Source organism: Otolemur garnettii, unplaced genomic scaffold (assembly GCF_000181295.1).
Source record: "Otolemur garnettii isolate 467f Iridium unplaced genomic scaffold, OtoGar3 scaffold00015, whole genome shotgun sequence".
Taxonomy (NCBI): Eukaryota; Metazoa; Chordata; class Mammalia; order Primates; family Galagidae; genus Otolemur; species Otolemur garnettii.
Window position 1 is genome coordinate 13,639,339 of NW_003852410.1, and position 18,679 is coordinate 13,658,017.

Below are 18,679 nucleotides of genomic sequence, written 5' to 3' on the forward strand. Positions count from 1 at the left end.
AACATGAAGGAGGTAAAGTCTTCGTTTTTCTTTAGGGCTGCATAGTATTCCATGGTGTACATATACCACAGTTTATTGATCCATTCATGGATTGATGGGCACTTGGCCTTCTTCCATGACCTGGCAATTATGAATTGGGCTGTAATAAACATTCTGATACAAACATCTTTATTGCATTTCAAAAATGCACCTGACCTACCAAACATTCTAGTTTGGCCTAGCCCACTTTAAACATGCTCAGAACACTTAGAGTAGCTAATACTACTCAATTTCCAATACAATTACAAATACCAAATTTCAAAATCTTGAAATAAGGAGCTAGATAGATCCTTGACTTGCTGAGAATTTTTATCATTCTCCTATTAGATTGCTCTATGATTACAGGCCAATACACAAAGCCTATTTGATAATAAAGTATTGAATATTTCATGTAATTTTTTGACTATTGCACTGAGCATGAAAACAGAATGGTTGTATGGGTACACAAAGTACAATTTGTATACGTGCCTGTGTATAGCTTTCACACCATCATAAAGTTGAGAAATTTTAATTCAGACCATCAGTGCGACTGTCTATATATCCAAAAACATGTTACATACCTTACATATATATAATAAACATTAAATCCAAGTCCTGACTGGGTACAGTGGTTCACACCTGTAATCCTAGCACTTTGGGAGGTGGGAGAATTGCTTGACACCAGTTTGAGACCAGCCTGAGCAACATAGCCAGACCTGTCTCTACAAAAATTAGGTGGACATGATAGTACATGCCTGTAGTCCCAGCTACTTGGGAGGCTGAGGAAGGATCACTGGAGTCCAGGAGTTCAAGGTTGCAGTGAGCTATAATGATGCCACTAGCCACTATACTCTAGCCTGGATGACACAGCAAGAGCCTGTCTCTGGAAAAAAACAGTCCCGTCTGTAGCCTCTAAGAGTCACCATGGTGTGCCCTTCTTGTCTAAACCCCCCATAATGGTGTTCACTCTGCTCATCATTCATGGGCACCAGCAGCCCCTCAATTGCACCTGGTTTTCTCCTACCACGGGACCCTTGCACATGCCTTTCTGTCTGGCACACACTCTCCTTTCTTCCTCCCTTGTTAAATCCTGTGTGTTCTTTTGGATTTGTGCTTAACATCTCTTCCTCAGGGATGCTCCTCTGGCCATCACCTGCCCTGCCAAGTTCTCTTTCCTTCCCTCAGCAGGATTATCAGCATCTTCTCCTTCACGAGACTGCTGGGCCCCTGGGGTCAGCTCCCATATGTTCGGTTTTGCTCACCACTCTATTGTATTAGCAACCCCAGGCAGGGTACTGAACTCGTAGTCATTCTGAATAGATAGTTATTAGACCAACAAGCAAATGAATGAGCAATTAGATGCAAAGTGCTTAAGCATACTGTGTTTCCCCAAAAATAAGCCCTACCCAAAAAATAAGCCCTAGCAAGATTTCTATGCATTTGTTAAATATAAGCCCTACCCTGATGATAAGATCTAGTGATGGGCGTGGCTATGCAGATATGCATTTCAGAGTGGAGAGGAAGACATCCCCTGAAAATAAGCCCTAGTGTGTCTTCTTGAGAAAAAATAAATATAAGACAGTGTCTTATTTTCAAGGAAACATGGTAGTACATGGGACGGAGAAAATACATGGGAATGTTAGACATCATTATTCATTAAAAGAAATAAAAGATGTGATTTCTGCCATCAAGTAGCTTTAGTCTTTTGGGACTATTTCAAATTGCAATTGTACTTTTAAGTTTATCCCTGGTGCAGAATTTTTTTTGAAATGTTGCTTACAAAATTGGAGGCATTTGAGAAAATCTGTCATAATTTAATTAGGATGTCGATTATGGACAAACCAACTAATGATCACTATTGGAGGAAAACAAAAGAAAAAACAGGCTGTTTCTCGATACTCAGTGGCAGTTTCATTTTTCTGCTGGCACCAGGCAAGCTTTTTTCAACTGAGTTTTTTTTTTAACTGCTAAGACCACGGTTTAATATTTACAGCATTTTCTTCAAGAATCCTATCACAGTCAATTTCATAAAAGTTTTACCACATGGTGTGTAAATCGTAAGATGAACTAGTTGGCTATTTAGGAGCTAAAATTAGTTTTGGTATAAGTGATACATAATTCTGTTTCTTTGGATTGAAGAAAAAAAAGAACAGAAAAGATGTCAAACCACTTTTTGTTTAGGTTATACTAAAATTATGAAGCACAAATCCACAAAAGCCAAGAAATTCTGTTTACAGTGAATCAACTTTAACTTTGATTTCTTTTCCGTAGCATTCTCGTTACCTGACCTTTGTTGTTTAAAGACAGCTAGGAAATTTCATAATCTTTTGTCAGGAGCAGCAAATAAAGTACAAATTTGCTTTCTTGGCCCTGCTTCTGTTTAAGATTCAAGGGCTTCAAACAAAATTGCACTGTTCCTTGTTTTCTTACTGCTCAGAGCTTTTCCAACTCTGAGAAATGATTGACATTACTTTTTTCCTAACTGTGCTATTTTAAAAGGCATTCCACCTGCAAGGACTTCACACAGTGCTTGTAGGACATTTATAGGACAATCACATTGAAATCTGAAGAGACAACTAAGTAAGAAATGAATTGATTGAAGAAAATAGATTTCCGGTAGGTTAGCAAATATCCAAAGAGCTAGTGTGTTCTCCACACTCCTTATTAAACATGATCCCAATCCCAGTGGGAGTTCCTGGGAAAGGTCAGGAGATTTGGTCACCTTGGTTTATGTGTCAAAGCCTAGTTTTCTGCCATGGCATGTACAGTGAACGTCCTTCTTTGGCAGAGACCTTTGTCCTTGTGACCGGAGCACTGCATTCCACCTGTCCCTCCTTATGACTGCCTCCCCTACTATACTCTCACCACTGGGGATCAGTATAATCACCTGTGATCACCTCAAATTCCCTTTGCTCCATGGCACAGGTCAGGTACTGTAAAGTCAGGCAACCTTGGTTCAAATCTACTTATACACGGTGCCCAACTTAGAGATAACACCACCTATGACCTCTTCCTGTTGTGGAGATGGGATGAAATTTGTGATGTGTCTAACACTTAGCACAGTGTTTGACACATTACAAACACCCAGCACTACAGTCTGAAATGTCACCTCCTTAAGAGGCCCCAGGATCCAGAAAAGGCTCCCTCCCACAGACAGGGGGTGAGAAAAGATGCTTTTTGTGGATGTTCTTATGTGATTCCTTCAGAGTATGGTTTTTACTAAAGTTTGGCAGCTGGTATTTTTAGGAGCACAAATCTGGGCTGATATTTTCTATAAAGGATGGTGTTTATGTGCTAACCAGGAGTCTGAGCTCTGTCCACTGAATCTTCACAACCTCATTGGCAGAAGCAGCACAGGAAGAGATGAGAGACTGACACAAACTTGGGCAATTATGACAACAGCTGACATCTGGCACTGTGCGAGAGCTTACTTTAGTTAACACCATTTAGTTTTTTTCCCATGCATTAAAGGTCCTTAAATGTTCCCCATTTTCAATTGAGGCCATTGAGGCACACTGTGGTGGAGTAATTCACCAGAAGTCACGCATGTGCTACAAGGCAGAACACGAAGCCCCTTTTAGTCTCACCCAGGCTCACTGAGCCCTGATCACCAGTTTATCATATCAAAATGGATAATAAATAGGTAAAATTCACTGAGCACTCACTATACACTAGGCATGAACCTTTACTACTACTGTGCAGAGCCTAATAATGCCAAAACATCATGAGTTAGGTCCTACTATTAACCCCTTACAGATAAGAAAACTAAAGCTCTAAGCTGCCCAAGGTGGTATATAAGTAACACAGCCTACACTTAAACCCAGGCAACTGACCCTTGGACCTTAGGCTTTTAACCTTGACAGTGACTCCTCATCAAATGTAGAACTCCTGCCCCAGCTTGTCCACCTTCCTGCAATATCAGTTAGAATCCTCTCCTAATCGTGAACCTTAAATGATGACACAAAACATAAATCATCATTAAACACTCCGTCTTTTTAACATTCTTTTTAAATTCTCTATGACAATTCTGTTGATGGAGGAATCTTTCTACATATGCTTTTCTGTGATGATTAGAGATTTAAGAGTAGAAATAAGATTTTAGCCAGCTCACTAGTCTTAGAAGAAAACAGCTAACAAATTCAAGTTTATTCAGGACACTTATGGGCCCAATATGAAGTTTCCATCAGGGAGATGGTAATGACATGATAAAATGGTTTTCATAAGCTTTGGGTGTGATGGTTGCAAAAACCTAACCACACCTCCTTCCTTCGGTTCGTGGCTATATTTGCATTTATAGTAGGAAATAATGCCAGGGGATTCTTAAAGGCGATAAAGTTGACATGTAAAAAGAAGCATGCCATCTTCTATATTCTAAACATAGCATGCATCTCCCAATTCAAGGTGAAACCCCCGGCACCTTGGACAGAATGTCTGCTGATACACAAATGTGTCCTGTGCCTCTCATGTTCATTTGTAAAATGGTGACAGCAGTTACACCTACCTCGTGTGAGGATGACTTGAGCAAGTGTAAGGTGCACAGAGGAGCGTGCAGTGTGGAGGAGGTGCTGGGCTACTTGTGGCTTTATTACAGTTGAAGTGTCAGAAGCTCCAGCATTTTACGTGAGGGATTCTGGTCACTCATGGGTGACAAGGTGTCTAATGAAGCACAGAGCTGCTGATACAGAATTTTGTGCACCGTTCAACCTGGATATACTCGGGGAAACACTGTTTGCAAACCCATTTGGTATAGAGATGAGGTAGCTGGGCCAGACAACAGCCCCTTCCATGTGTCCAGGGCTTCTGCACAGATGTCTGGAGGCCAAGTCATCACATAAGCTGCTGCTACCCTGGGCTTCCAACCTGGCGACAGCCAGAAACAGGATCACTGCCAGCCTTTCTGGCACTCGATGAGTTAGACGAAGGCGCCCCTTCTTCAGGGTAATCACAGCCTCAAGCCCAGTGCTCTGCTCTCCTCCTAGGCTGGGTACTCTGCCCACAGCTCAGCCCAGGCAACTGTAAGCAGGTGTCCTACAGAGACATTCTCAAAAGAGTGACAGAGACAGTCGTCCAAGAAAAAGAGGCCACTTAGCATTTTCTGGTTATCTATGAGATCTATAAATTTGGTGGTTCTTGTGTCTTTCCTCCATGGGAGGGGAGGGCAATCAGTTACCTTTTTTCCACTTGAAGAGACCCCACCCTGTCACCTACAGTACAGAAACCAGAGACAGAGGGAGAGCCTGGCCAGGGCCATCTTGTTCTTTTACATCTACTTCAAAATCTTTCTGGAGCTTATTTTTTCCATTTTCCACAAAGCAGAGGATACTTTCCTTGATACTACTTTGATCATCTCAAGGAATGGTCCTATCTACAAGGTTGAACAGTTAGGTTCACAAACTCATCCTAGAAAAAGTGCTACACACCTCATTGCTGAGGGTCACTATGGTCACCTTCCAAGGATTCTTCTTGGGAAGCCACGCACTGATGCCAGCCCCTAGTCTACCCTTCAAAGTAATTTTCAAATACTTTTTCTGGAATGGCCATCAGAGCTTGTCCTTATATGAGGTCCGACAATGAAGTTCACAAGCTCATCCTAGAGAAAGTGCAGTGAGGTATCTAATACTTTCTCTAGGATGAGTTTATGAACCTGATTTTGACCTCATAAGTTTAAGGTACAACAATGTGTATTTTTTAGCCTTCAAGTTCCAAATAAGGACTTAGAAGATACAGAAGGCAGGGAGATGCGGATACAGAAATACCTTGTTTCCAAGAACTTGCCACTGGGTTTTCCCATAAGATTTTGAGTTACTACTTTACTACCTTTGAGATGGTGCAAAAACGTTAATTTTAAGATGCATGCTTATTCAGGTATACTGTAGTTTAATGGAAAATGCCATCACTTGAAATGGTATTTCATGGGATGACATGAAGGTCTTCCAAAGATTAGGCAAGATGTTAAGTGGGGGTTCAATATCTGAGAAGGTAGGGGTGTGTGTGTGTGTGTGTGTGTGTGTGTGTGTGTGTTTGATTTTAGGACTAATCCTTTTTAAAAAGCAAGCACATGTAAGTTTGTAACCTCTATTTCTTTGACATATCACCAGTTTTACTATTCAGAGGCTGATAGCCAGATACATTCTATATTTGGGAAAGCAATAAAGGATTTAAAGTGTGAGACTCTTAAGTTAGACACAGGGAAGATTTCAACAAAATCACCCAGGCTATAAAGTCACCTGTGCAGAACACTTGGAATGGAGTAAGGGAGCTTTGGGTTGTAGGGATACCAAACCGGGGGGGTTTAACATCAGAATTCATTTCCCCACCGTTCCCAGCCAGAGCCCACATGTACCCATACAGATTTAAGTTTCTGCCACACAGAAACTAAGATCTATGTAAGTGTAGTCCACATATCTATACACGTCTCTGAAGTGAAGTACACACGTTAATTTGAACACCTCTTGTTCATGAGGACTCACGTTCCTCCTTAACCGCCATAATGCCTACATTTCAGATAAGTTGCCTTCCCTTCATCAAGCCCTAGAGAAGACTATAAATTTGAAATAAATTAAGATGGACAGGAGTTTCCTAAATGAAGTTTTTTTTTCTTTTAAGCAAACCTACAGCAGGGCTTGAAACCTCTTACCTTTCAGTGTATAGTTTATTATCAGCTATTGCTTCCAGTGGAATCTTAATTTTAATTAGTTTGAAAACATAGGTGTGATATTTTACAGAATGAAATTGCTGCCCCTATATTTAATTAAATGAACCCTATAAAAGTTGGATTTTAGCCAGGGGCATAATTTATAGTGGGCTGAATTTAAAATTGCATTAGTTCCTTATACAGGGGTCATTTGCACATGTAATAGAAATAGAGGTGATGGTAATAAGCTGATCCTCAGAAACCAAATGTCTCCCTGTAAGTGAATACTTAGTCTCTAATTTGGAGAAAGTATGGTACATTTTTTCGGAACATTACATTTTAAAATATTCTGAACTGATAACAATTAAGTTTGGGAAAACTTTGAAAGCTGTCTGGACCTCTGTTTCAAAAAGCGATATTGTATGACCGCGGTGTAGCCAGTGGTATTTCTAGGTAGACAGCAGCCCAGTGAGTGTTTCGGGATGTGTAGTCTGGCCACCTGGGCCAGGTGACTAGATGTCTGATGAAACGCCCACCCACAAGTATAGATCTGACCATTTCTTAAGCAGCTCCCAAGCACTACCACTGCTGCCTCATTGTTTCCTCAAGAACTTCTTTCAGTAACATCTTATCAGCCAAGAGGAAAACTGGTTTCACTAAATAACTTCAGTAAATACTTGCTGAATGAGAGAATGACTGAAAGACAGACAGATGGGTTGCCCGTGAAATTTACCTGTCAAATGGAAACCTCACCAGTTTTGAGGACTGACCACAAAGACAGCCCCAGGTCCCTCCTGCAAAAACAGCAACAGTGTTATCTCAGCTTGAACGGAAACAAGGAGGACTCGTTCCACACCGTCCCCATAATCTTCTGTCTCTGGAGACTTCACACTAAAGGACCGCTTTAAGGTCCCTCAGTGTCATGTCACATTTACAGTAGTGATGTTGGCCTTGAGACTGACTGATTGGATTTTCACTGTAATTGCACCTAAGTCCCAGGGGACCAACTGGAGCTTTAGGTGAATAATTTCAGCATTTAATTTATAATAAAGTTTGCAATCAGCATTTCTTCTTCCAAAACATTCCATTTACTTGATCTTAAAGCTGCATAAACTATTTTAAAGGCAATCTGCTCAATTGGGCGAGTTAATGATATTGAATTTGACCGGGCCAAACGTCACCTCGTAAGCATCCCCGTCTATAATCACAGCCATCATCGCCGCCGTTTTTGTCTAATGTAAATGCAATGCTAATCCCGAGAATAAAAGTTGTCATTCTCGGTTGGCTGACAGCGTGCAGTGGAGTCATCACCTCGCTAAGTCTCTCAGTGATGTGATTCCAGGATGACAGTGGTGTAATAAGTGTGATGTGCACAAGGTAATTCAAAACAAATTTGGCTGCAAAAATGGATCGTCTAGGATAGTAAACTCCCGCCTCATCGCATCGTCTTTTAAGAGAATGTAATGATCCCTAAAGTACCTTGTCAAGAAGCTTGTATGGCAGGGGGTCAAGCCCTGGAGTATTTGTCGGCTGCACCCCCGCCTAGAGAATCCCAATTCAAGGACTAGAAAACAAACAAGATGGGCAGGGAGCTTCCCAAGAAGTAAAGTGGCCCTTCCGTGTACCACCGGCCCCTAAGACCAACCATCTAGTTTGGGTTTGCTTCCTCCATTTATAGATTGTTTCTTCCTGAGAAAATGCGACACTTCTGGTATCTTGGTAAATATTTATTATTGGCATATTAGGCAAATAAGTGGATTATCTCAGCTACACTTTATAATATTTATTTTGCAGATAAAGGAACTGAGTCTCAAAACAGTTAAACTGCCTAATGCCCACAGCCACAATTCCAACCCTGATCGTGATCCCAAAGTAGCCATCCACCCCTGAGCCCTGAGGAGGGTGAAGGTCACTTAGCTTGTGGAGGGGCTTATTTGAACTATGTGTGATTGAAAACTGTCTTTGGCACAATTGTCAGAAATGCCTTTCTGTGGAACCCAGCCAGAAGCAGTAGTGACATTCTTATAGGTCATTTCTCAGTCACCCCAAAGTTCCAGGCCTCCAATTGGGGTTGCCACTGCTCTCTCCTCTGCAGCCTGGGCAGGAGCGATGCCCCAAATGTGGTTGCACCAGTGCCTTTTAATAAGAACCCAAAGTAGGAGGCATTCTGAAAGCTTTTCTCTTTCTTGTGATTGAGCACATCATGACACACGGGGGCCCTTTGCCCTCAAGAACCTCTTAGCTTAGAATGATCCAAGCAGATTTCTTCATGCATCAATTTCTAGGTACCATTTAAATGAACATCCACTCAGTGGTTCTAGCATGGGTTTATAAAATCTATCCAGGTAAAGCAATAGTTGCCATCACTTTTCTATAAACATGAGCTGAGGCACCCCTAATCAGAGAAGCATTTTCACAAATTCCTTTACCCAGGTAGAAGAATGTCTATAGGAATAAATGAGAATACATTCATACCTGATTGTATGGTATGTCTGCAGCATTTACGTTGGGCTCTAGGTAGTTACAATCCAAGTCAAATGGCCTAAAATACAAGGAACGTATTGTTAAACTATGAACAGAAGTTTGAGGGTGAGAGGTTCTAAGCTTGATTAGTTCACTTTGTGTAATATTATCAGGGATTCCAGTTCTTCCCATTTCTCTGCTCTGCCATACTCCGTGTGTAAACTTGGTCTCTAAGGCCAGTTCCTTACATAGTCCCAAGTTACTGGCACAAATCTAAGAAATGCATGCGGATGGCTTGCCCAGAGACAGAAAAGAGCCAGCCCATCCCATCTCCTGTCCTGTCTGAAGCATGAAGAAAGCCTCAAATCACTTTAATAACTCCCCCCTTCTAGCCTATCACCCAGAATTGCACTGCATGCACATGCCAACATCCATCCTACGCAAAGGAACAGACCCCCATGCTAGGTAAACGCCAGTCAGAACCCACAGGGAAAGCACTCCGGGGTGAGGAAGGCGCATGCTGCCGAGGGCGCAGTGTTGCCTCCTGTAGTGTTTGTAAGACCTAACTGTATATATAAAAAGCGAAGGCCCATAGCTTCCCCTGCAGGCACAGCTAGAAAACTCCCAGGTCTAACTCATTCTCATTCTAACTGGTCACTTATCTTAGTGTGCCTCTTGAAGAGAACAGCAAGATAAAGAGGAAAAAAAATACACAGTAAGAAAATGTCATGTTCATTCCCTTTAGGCAAAATGGCCTGGTATTTATACATAAAGAGAGAAAGCACAAAGTTGCCATGTCTCAGGACCACTCAGAAGTCTGAGATTATTGTGAGTAGAATCAACCTCTGGTACAAGCCATCCCCAGGGCACACCACCAGCAGGAGACCAGTGTGGCCAGCTGGTCCTGGCCACCCACACCTCCCGAAGGTGCTAAACACTGCCATCGATTTATTCCCAAGAACAAAGGCACTACTACATCGTAAATTATTGTGTTTTTGACTCTTGGTGCCGCACATTAATGGAAAACATGGCTCACATAGTTGTGACCCAGCATGAATTTCACAGCCCTCCAAGGTGCATTCATCCTCACCTTCCCACCTGGCTCCCACCCATCCCAAGCCCTGGGCATTCTAGGCTCTAAGTAAGAGCTCACCAAGGTCAACTGTTTTGGAAACAGAGAACTCCTTGGTGTCCTTTTATTCTTTGCTTACATGCAGCAGCACCAAGACCATTCCTAGCATTAGACCCTGCCCATTCCCAGTTCTCCAGGACTGGGGCTTTAAAAGTTGGGTGGTTCAGACAGTCTCTTATTTCCTGGTGTACTTGAGTCATTTTGTGACCCAGAGCTGTTGTTCTGCCCAACTCCCTCATGATACAAGTAAATTACTTAAGTGGACTAAATCCAAATCATTAACAGCCTCCACTGGTGTGATTCATTTGGGCTTTATTAAAAGGAAAGACCCTGACATCTATTCCTCACCCCATCCGTGGTTTACAGCAGACTTCAACCTAACAGTGGAAGGGCCCCTAGGGCCAGAGTGAAAGGGTTTAGAAGCAAAGAGGAAAAAGTAGCTACATAATCAATACTTGTGTGCTGCTTAGAGAGAAACTGAAGTATTCTGTCTCAGAGGATGGACCTAATTGTCAGTGTGCTTTGAAGTCCAAAATACTTAGGAGGCTAGGAGAATGTGGATGTGAGACAGGAAGAGGCTATGGTTCAGTGTTCATTTCAACATTTATAAATAAATGCTGAAGACATGGATTCAGTGAGACAGAATTCTTTATACCATACTTTTATATCTGATTTTGAAAAGCCAACCAGCCACTTGAGGAAATACCATTAACACAGTCCAAAGTCTGATAAGTTTCATGCAGTCCGATCATGTTACCTATCTTTCTATAACATAGCTACCTGAACAAAATTCCTTTCTTTTATGGGGAAGAGAGAATATAAATTAAATATTTTGGACATCCATGTCATTGGGAAGGACTTCAATTCTTAGAAATAAGATTCTGTTTTCTCATTCATCTCACAAAGCTATGTAGGGAAATGATGGCTGTTTTAGTTTTGATGGCAGCACTGGAGAGAATCCTGAATACAGCACGTGGTGTTCTGACCCCGCCCCCCAGAGACTAGTAAAGTTATCTCATGAGGTTCATTGGCAGCTGCAGAGGGTCACACATTTGGTCCTCTCAACAGGACTGTGATGGGAGAACTGGCGAGAGGCATGTTACGTACAGGATTTGGAGGTGCATCAAGCACAGAGTACTACACTCGGTGGGAAACAAAACAGCAGTTAGGCCAGTTGTTGTTACTCCAAACATTCCCCATTTGCATTTCTTTTTTTTTCTTTATTAAATCATAGCTGTGTACATTAATGCATTTATGGGATACACTGCGCTGGTTTTATATGCAATTTGAAATACAACAAACTGGTTAACATAGCCTTCACCACACTTTCTTAATTATTGTGTTAAGGCATTTATGCTCTACGCTCAGTAGATTTGACGTGTACCCTTGTAAAATGCATCGTAGGTGCATTTCTTTATAATGTTTGCCATATCCGCACATGGCCTATCCTATCATTTACTTAATATTTTCAATTGACTTTTTTAAAAAGAGAAAAAAGCCAGTGGATTGATTTTGAAAGGAAAACCTCCTATCACTTCATAAAAGAAAAGCTAGTATCATCTGACACAAACTGGCAAAAACACACACCATTAAAACATAACAATGTAATTAATTCCTAGTTAGCTGTTGTTGGCTGATAATGGCTCTGAGCCCAAGGCTGGTCTTTTCTTTCACAGACGAGATTAGCAAGTGACGAAATTGTGTTAAAGACATTTCAGTAGGAAGCCCAGGATTCCCTGCTGTGAGATTTATTATTTAATGGCAGATCTGTCTACCTCCAAAGTCACCCTCTTCCCGCCAGGCCTTCTTTAAGCCACCCAGAGAACTGAGGTTCCCTGACACCACCATGAGCCCTGTCGCCTGCTTACCCATGAAAGCCATCAATCCAGGTGTCCATCTTTGCGGTTTCTGATTATAATCCTGTCCCACCCTCCATATTTTTCAACAGGTCAACGGCAAAGACTTATCCAGGGCAACTCATGACCAGGCTGTGGAAGCATTCAAGACAGCCAAGGAGCCCATTGTGGTACAGGTGTTGAGGAGAACGCCGAGGACAAAAATGTTCACACCTCCTTCAGAGTCACAGCTGGTGGACGCGGGAACCCAAACCGACATCACCTTTGAACACATCATGGCTCTCGCCAAGATGTCCTCTCCCAGCCCACCCGTGCTCGATCCCTATCTCCTGCCAGAAGAGTAAGTCCCGAGATCTCGAATCACTAATGCGTTAAGCAGGGTAAAGAAACATGGTGTAAGTTGGGTTTTCTTTCCCCTTCCATGGGGTGAAAAAAATTAATGCGCCTCATAATTTTCCTCCAAGTTGCTCATGTTTAACTTTATTGTTTATAGAGGCTGTAAATCGAATCCTGCTCAAAACCGCTCTGACATATTAATGACTTTATTATAACCCTGGAGCGGAGTTATTCAAATTATATTCTAAGAACAAAATTACTTACAAATGTTGTAAAAGTTGTTCCAGAATAAAATTTAATCACCCCAAATGGTAATGTGAAGATTCTGTAGTCATTACTAGAGGGAATGCTGATTGTTCCTTTAAATAGACAACAAAGTAAGCCGTGTGGTGACAGAGAGCCCTGAAGCTTGTGTGTGCAGCTTTCTTGGGTCTCATTTCAAGCCTGCATCGATGTAATAAGCCCACACATGCCTCATATAAGCCCTGCACATGCCGGTTAAGTAACAGCTGTGCTTCAGCATACCACACCGACTTCTTTACATGGGGCTCTTCCCTGACTTTACTGTCTACCACAGACGAGTAATTCAGAGCCTTCAAGTCAGACTAACTTGATGCTCAGACTAACTGCTAGCTGAGTAACTTAGGCATCATAATTTACTTCAGTTTCTTGGTCCGTGTTTTCCCTATATTAAATGGGGATAGTAATAGCATCAGTCTCGTAGGATCACTGACGGATTAAAGGAAAGAAGATGTGGAATGTCCTCAGCGTGGCATACAGTGAGCACTCAATAAATCATAGTGCAAAAAAATCAGTTGTGTGACTGATGTAAAATATGCAGGAAAAGAATGAAGATCCAGAAAGTTTCTGAAGTAGACCACTGGCTTAAAAGAGGTCCAATTTAAGGTAGCTTTTTGTATGTGACTTTGCACATCTGAAGGCAAAAGTCTCTCTAGGACATTAGGGTCTCCCCTGTCTCTTCCCGTCGTAGGCCCATCCTACAGGAAAACCCCTGTCTGAGCAATACCTGTTGGATTTCTATTAGTAACATGAAGCTGAAGTGAACACGTTTCCTGTGGTTTGGTCTTATTCCAGATAAAGGCCTGCCTTTCAGCCCATGGTTTTAGTAGTTAGCTGTCATCAAGACTCAGGCTTGACAAGGTAAATTCAGCCACAGCTGATAGGATGTAAAGATGGAGGACAGGACATCCATCTGCCATTCATTCACAGTGCACAATGAACTATCTCCTTTATTTCTCACCACCGTCCCTTTTAGACGGATGAGGCACTGCAGACTCACCAGTTACACCCATGTTAAGTTGCCAGTGCCTGGAGGGTAAGACAGGTCTGTTGGACCTCCAGACCCAGCCAGCTCTTGCCCCAGACACTCTAGGGCCCCAGCCCTACCGATGCTCTGAAACAACTGGCTGACTCACTGACTATGATGATTCAAACCATTCATTTGACATTATAGAACAAAACGGCCTCGTGTTATTGATGAGGCCTCTAAGGCTACTCCTGACTCTCAAATGTTGAACTGTCACAATGACAGGCTTTTTAGAAGCCAAACCCCTCATTTCCTCTTAAGTCTAGTTAACATGACATGACTTATCCCCAGGGGGCGATTTGCGAAATGTCAGAAGAGTCCAGAGGTCAGACAACAGCCAGAGAGAGCGAGCTCCGTGCCTCGAGATTGAATGTGGAGTGTGAAGTTGATGCTTGAAAGCTCAGACCTTCCAACAGAACCCTCAGCACTAAAAGGCCCTCAAGTGCCGGCAGAGTATTTGTCTGATGGGTCCAGAAAGATTAAAAGCCAGCCCTTGTTTGAATGACCACTCACAGCTGATCTGCTATTTCAAAACTAAGTGCATAGGAGGGAAGACAGCTCACTGATTGCTGTGCTGATCTTTGAGACCGTGAAGGCTTATGTCCCCAGCCAACGGCCAGAAGCTAAGACTTTCCATCTGCATCTGGCCCCACGGACTCTAAGCTCTTTTCAGAGCCACTGATTAAGCGTCTTATAATTCCCATTAGTAACATCTGCAGAGAGGTAGTGAGTTCTGTGACCTGTGTTCACCTATGTTGACCTGGGGAAACACAAGCTTCTGCAGAATGTGTGTGTAAATGTGCATACACACCTGCCACATATGCGAATATTACCACCATGCATGTGCATGCTGGGATGTCATGTCAAACATATTTCTTTTTTTTTTTTTTTAGAGACAGAATCTCACTTTATCATCCTCAGTAGAATGCGGTGGCATCACAACTCACAGCAACCTCCAATTCTCTTGCCCCAGCCTCCCAAGTAGCTGGGACTACAGGCACCCACCACAACCCCTGGCTATTTTTTGGTTGCAGTTTGGCCAGGGCCAGGTTTGAACCTGCCACTCTCGGTATATGGGGCCCAGCACCCTACCCACTGAGCCACAGGCACTGCCCTCAAACATATTTCTTATTGTGTGCACAGTCAAAAAAGTTCAGCAGTTTCAGCATAGCCTTCTGTACTGATCTCAGAGGCCACCACATATATTTGAGTGTCAAGCCTGTTTCCCTCCAGAGAAACGATGAAGCAATTAAGTGGTAAATATGGGCCTGTCTCCTGCAGGGAGATGGAGTTAAAAATTGGTCACATTGAATCACATGGCTGGCAGGCTCACATTGAATCACATGGCTGGAGAGGCTCTGGAAATAACATAGCCCATCCAGTCCTCACCCTGCATCTTAACTCACTCCTTCTGGGGAAAACGGACTTTACAGCAAATGGTGGAAATGTGATCCTGACAGTGCTGAAAGCCCCGTGCAGAGGAAGGCCCACACACCGGGAAATTGGGGGGTGCTGCTGCTGGGCCTGACAGTGGGTGAAGTGGGTACTGATAGTAGCAGTCGGGCCTTAAAGATCTTGCATCTCTTTTCAGGCATTCCTCCGCCCATGAATACTACGATCCAAATGACTACATTGGGGACATCCACCAGGAGATGGACAGGGAGGAGCTGGAGCTGGAGGTAGGAAGAACATCCTTGCCTCATTCTAGGAGTCATTAAGAACAATGATGCCTAATAAGTTCTATGTCAGCATAGATTCAGTTTATGAATGCTGATGGAAAATACGAAAAGCAGAACCACTGGGTGTGGTGGCTCAGGCCTGTCATCCTAGCAATCTGAGTGGATCCTTTGAGCTCTGGAGTTCAAGACTAGCCTGAGCAAGAGCAAGACCCCGTCTCTACTAAAAATAGAAAAAAGCTAGCCAGTGGGTGCCTGTAGTCCCAGCTTTTCAGGAGGCTAATCACTTGAGCCCAAGAGTTTGAGGTTGTTGTAAGCTAGGATGACACCACAGCACTCCCCCAGGGCAACAGAGTGAAACTCTGGCTCAAAAGAAAGCAAAACCACTTTTAATCATGCCAGTGGAAAGGCACAACTGAGCCTTTTCTTCCCCTTCAAAATGGAGCTTAATCATCAGGTCCCTTTGGATTTTTAAAAAATCTGAATCACTTAAGAGAGAGGACAATAAATCATGTTGTCAACCTCTGAATCCACATAGTCCATACATTCTTGTAACTACCGTGTTTTCCCAAAAATAAGACACTCTCTTATATTTATTTTTTCTCAAGAAGACACACTAGGACTTATTTTCAGGGGATGACTTATTTTTATTAAGTATAATACAACAATCTACATTTATTCAAATACAGTTAAGTCATCTTCTGGAACCTGACAGGGGGAGCTGACCTTGTTGGTGGGGCTGGTGCTGGTGATGCGTGAACTCCTTTCCCCTAGCCATTCGCATGTGCGCAATAGGATGCCTGTGACTGAGGTTAACCCACACACACCCGTGCAAGTGCGAATGGCTTGGAGAAAGGAGCTGTGGCAGATAAAAGGTATTCCAGCCTTCCTTATGGCTCCGCGCCGAAATGCATCACGAGGGTCACTAATAAGACCCATCACTAGGTTTTATTATCAGGGTAGGGCTTATATTCAACAAATGCTTAGAAATCCTGCTAGGCTTATTTTTGGGGTAGGTCTTATTTTCGGGGAAGCACAGTAACATAAGCCTCCTCACCTTTCTACCCTTTATATCAGCACTTTCTACTCAAAGGCAGATGCTCAGGAAGAGGTAGACAGATTACTAGAGTGAACACTAGCCCACCCTCAACAGAAAGGGTTTGCCCGCTGATTCACTTCCTTCAAATTTTCTAATACTGATCTTGAAGAAATTAAACAAATCCTCCATAACCCTCCTTAAATGTTACTTGAGGCCACATATGACTCAAGATTCCAAGATGCCATATGTCAAATTGGCCTCTCCTAAATTTTAAAATATTTAGAGGATACCAGGTCACCAACGGAATTTTATTCCTCATTTTCCTTTTAATAAAAGCGATAGACTACAGAGAAACACCAACTGCTGTGAGGTATTTATATTTGGGGGGAAATACTGCTTCATATTTCAGCATGTTTTCAAAAAACACAAGAGTATTTTTGAAAATTGATTTTACAAAACAAGGCAATAGGCACCTTTTTAAAAGACACCTGATGTTGACAGGTAAGCCCTTCAGCACCATCAGAAGGTCAGCCAATATTTTATGCACTCTCACAGCCAACTGTTATGTAACATGGGGTGCCCTAAGGATACTGTTGAAGCTGGTAAGTTATTTAGTGGCAGTAGGTTCTGTGCAGTGCCTGAGCAGCTGAATAGTAGATAACAGCGGTATTCCTCAATGTTAACAATCGTTCTCATTTCAAAACAAAAGAGGAAAACCACTAGAAGTGTGTAAATGATAACTTCAATGCTCACCTACAGCCAGATGTGGTTAAAGATTGACTCATTGACAGTTTTTTGAAAATTGAAATTTTTCCCTCAGTGTATCAGGTCTGAACAGGAATAGCAATTATCCCTACTATAAAAACTGTTGACTGTGCTTGCCGTCTCAACCAACAACCAAAGCTCTTGCCATCGGTAATTACTCCAGGAAACATAACCTTGTCAGTTCCCAAAAATACAAGGATTCTGCCTCTTATTTACATGGTCCTGTCTCCCCAGGTTCAGGACTAGTTTATGAAGCAGCTGTGACTCCTTCAAGACACTTGTTCTTCAAGCAGTTAATACTCATTATTTTCCACGGGGGGGTGGGGGGGTTCATGATCAAAGGCATTTGGGAAACGCCAGATTGAACAAAACTAAACAAGGCTCTTAAAGGACTTCTCAGGCCCGTGGCTATTTAATTGGCGTGGTAAATCTCCTGGGGGAGTAGAGTGGGTATGGTAGGCAGAGTTTCCCATACCTCTCTGACCACGTACCTGTTCATATCCCCTCAGCCTATAGTTCTCTGGCACATTGGTAGAAAAAAAACATTACTCTGCAAAAAGGGGGCTGTTTAATAATCTGTGTGGGGTGACACTGCTTTTTTGATGATGTAATAATGATAAAGTAGAGTTCTTTTAAAAAGCTGTCAAACATCTCTGGCTAGATTTAAGAAGTACCATAGGCTTTCTAGTCTTTACTTTTTTAAACTTTATGCCAGTGGATTCTTTTAGTTCTTTTTTTTTCTCTTTCTTATACCTTTGAGAATCTGATGGAAGCTCCAATCTCTCCTTGGGGAAAATATGCCCCTGTCTCTAAGTGCTTGCATATAGTTTCAGGAGACTCACTGAGCCCCCACAGAATCTGCCCAATTTGGGCCTTTCTATTTATAATTTTCTATCATATCTAAATATTGCCAGAATTGTTATTTGCTTTCTATTTCCCTTCAGCTCAACTTATTTCAACTAAGGTAATTTTATTTTAAAGGAAACACCACACCATTGCCTCAAGGAGGAAGTCAGCATTGATCACCATCAGTACAAAGTCCCAAGCAATTAAATGCAGTGGACACAGACAGTGTTATTAAATCCTGGTGCCCACTGAGGGCTGGGAGCCTGGGGCCTCTACCTCCTGCTCTCTTTCTCTTTTTCTAAGGAGATTAGATTGTATTAAAGAAGTGTTAGGCCAACCAAACTGAGTCTTTCTCCCTAAAGGAAGTAATTTTATCAGCATAAACTACCTGACAGTGTCTAGTTTTCGGTAGGAGCAGGCTGCTCAGAAACCATTCCCTAGAACCTTGGTATGCGAAGCACAGGCCATGGACTAGCAGCCCAGCCTCACCCAGGAGAGGGAGGGACTGTAGAACCCTGGCCTCCGGAGCTGCAGAGAGCAAGTCTGCACTTCAGCAAGGTCCCCTGGGTGCCTCAATGTACGTTAAA

The 18,679-nt window shown here is 42.6% G+C and overlaps 1 protein-coding gene across 3 annotated transcripts in view; it reads left to right on the forward strand.

The window, feature by feature from the left end:
* PDZRN3 (PDZ domain containing ring finger 3) overlaps nt 1–18,679 on the forward strand; it is a 235,080-nt gene that overhangs the window by 202,681 nt on the left and 13,720 nt on the right. For all 3 annotated transcript variants that reach the window (XM_003785490.3, XM_012802552.1, XM_012802551.1), the window contains 2 exons: nt 12,196–12,443; nt 15,358–15,445. In XM_003785490.3, the coding sequence (XP_003785538.1) occupies nt 12,196–12,443; nt 15,358–15,445 (336 nt within the window). The remainder of the gene's footprint in view (nt 1–12,195; nt 12,444–15,357; nt 15,446–18,679) is intronic.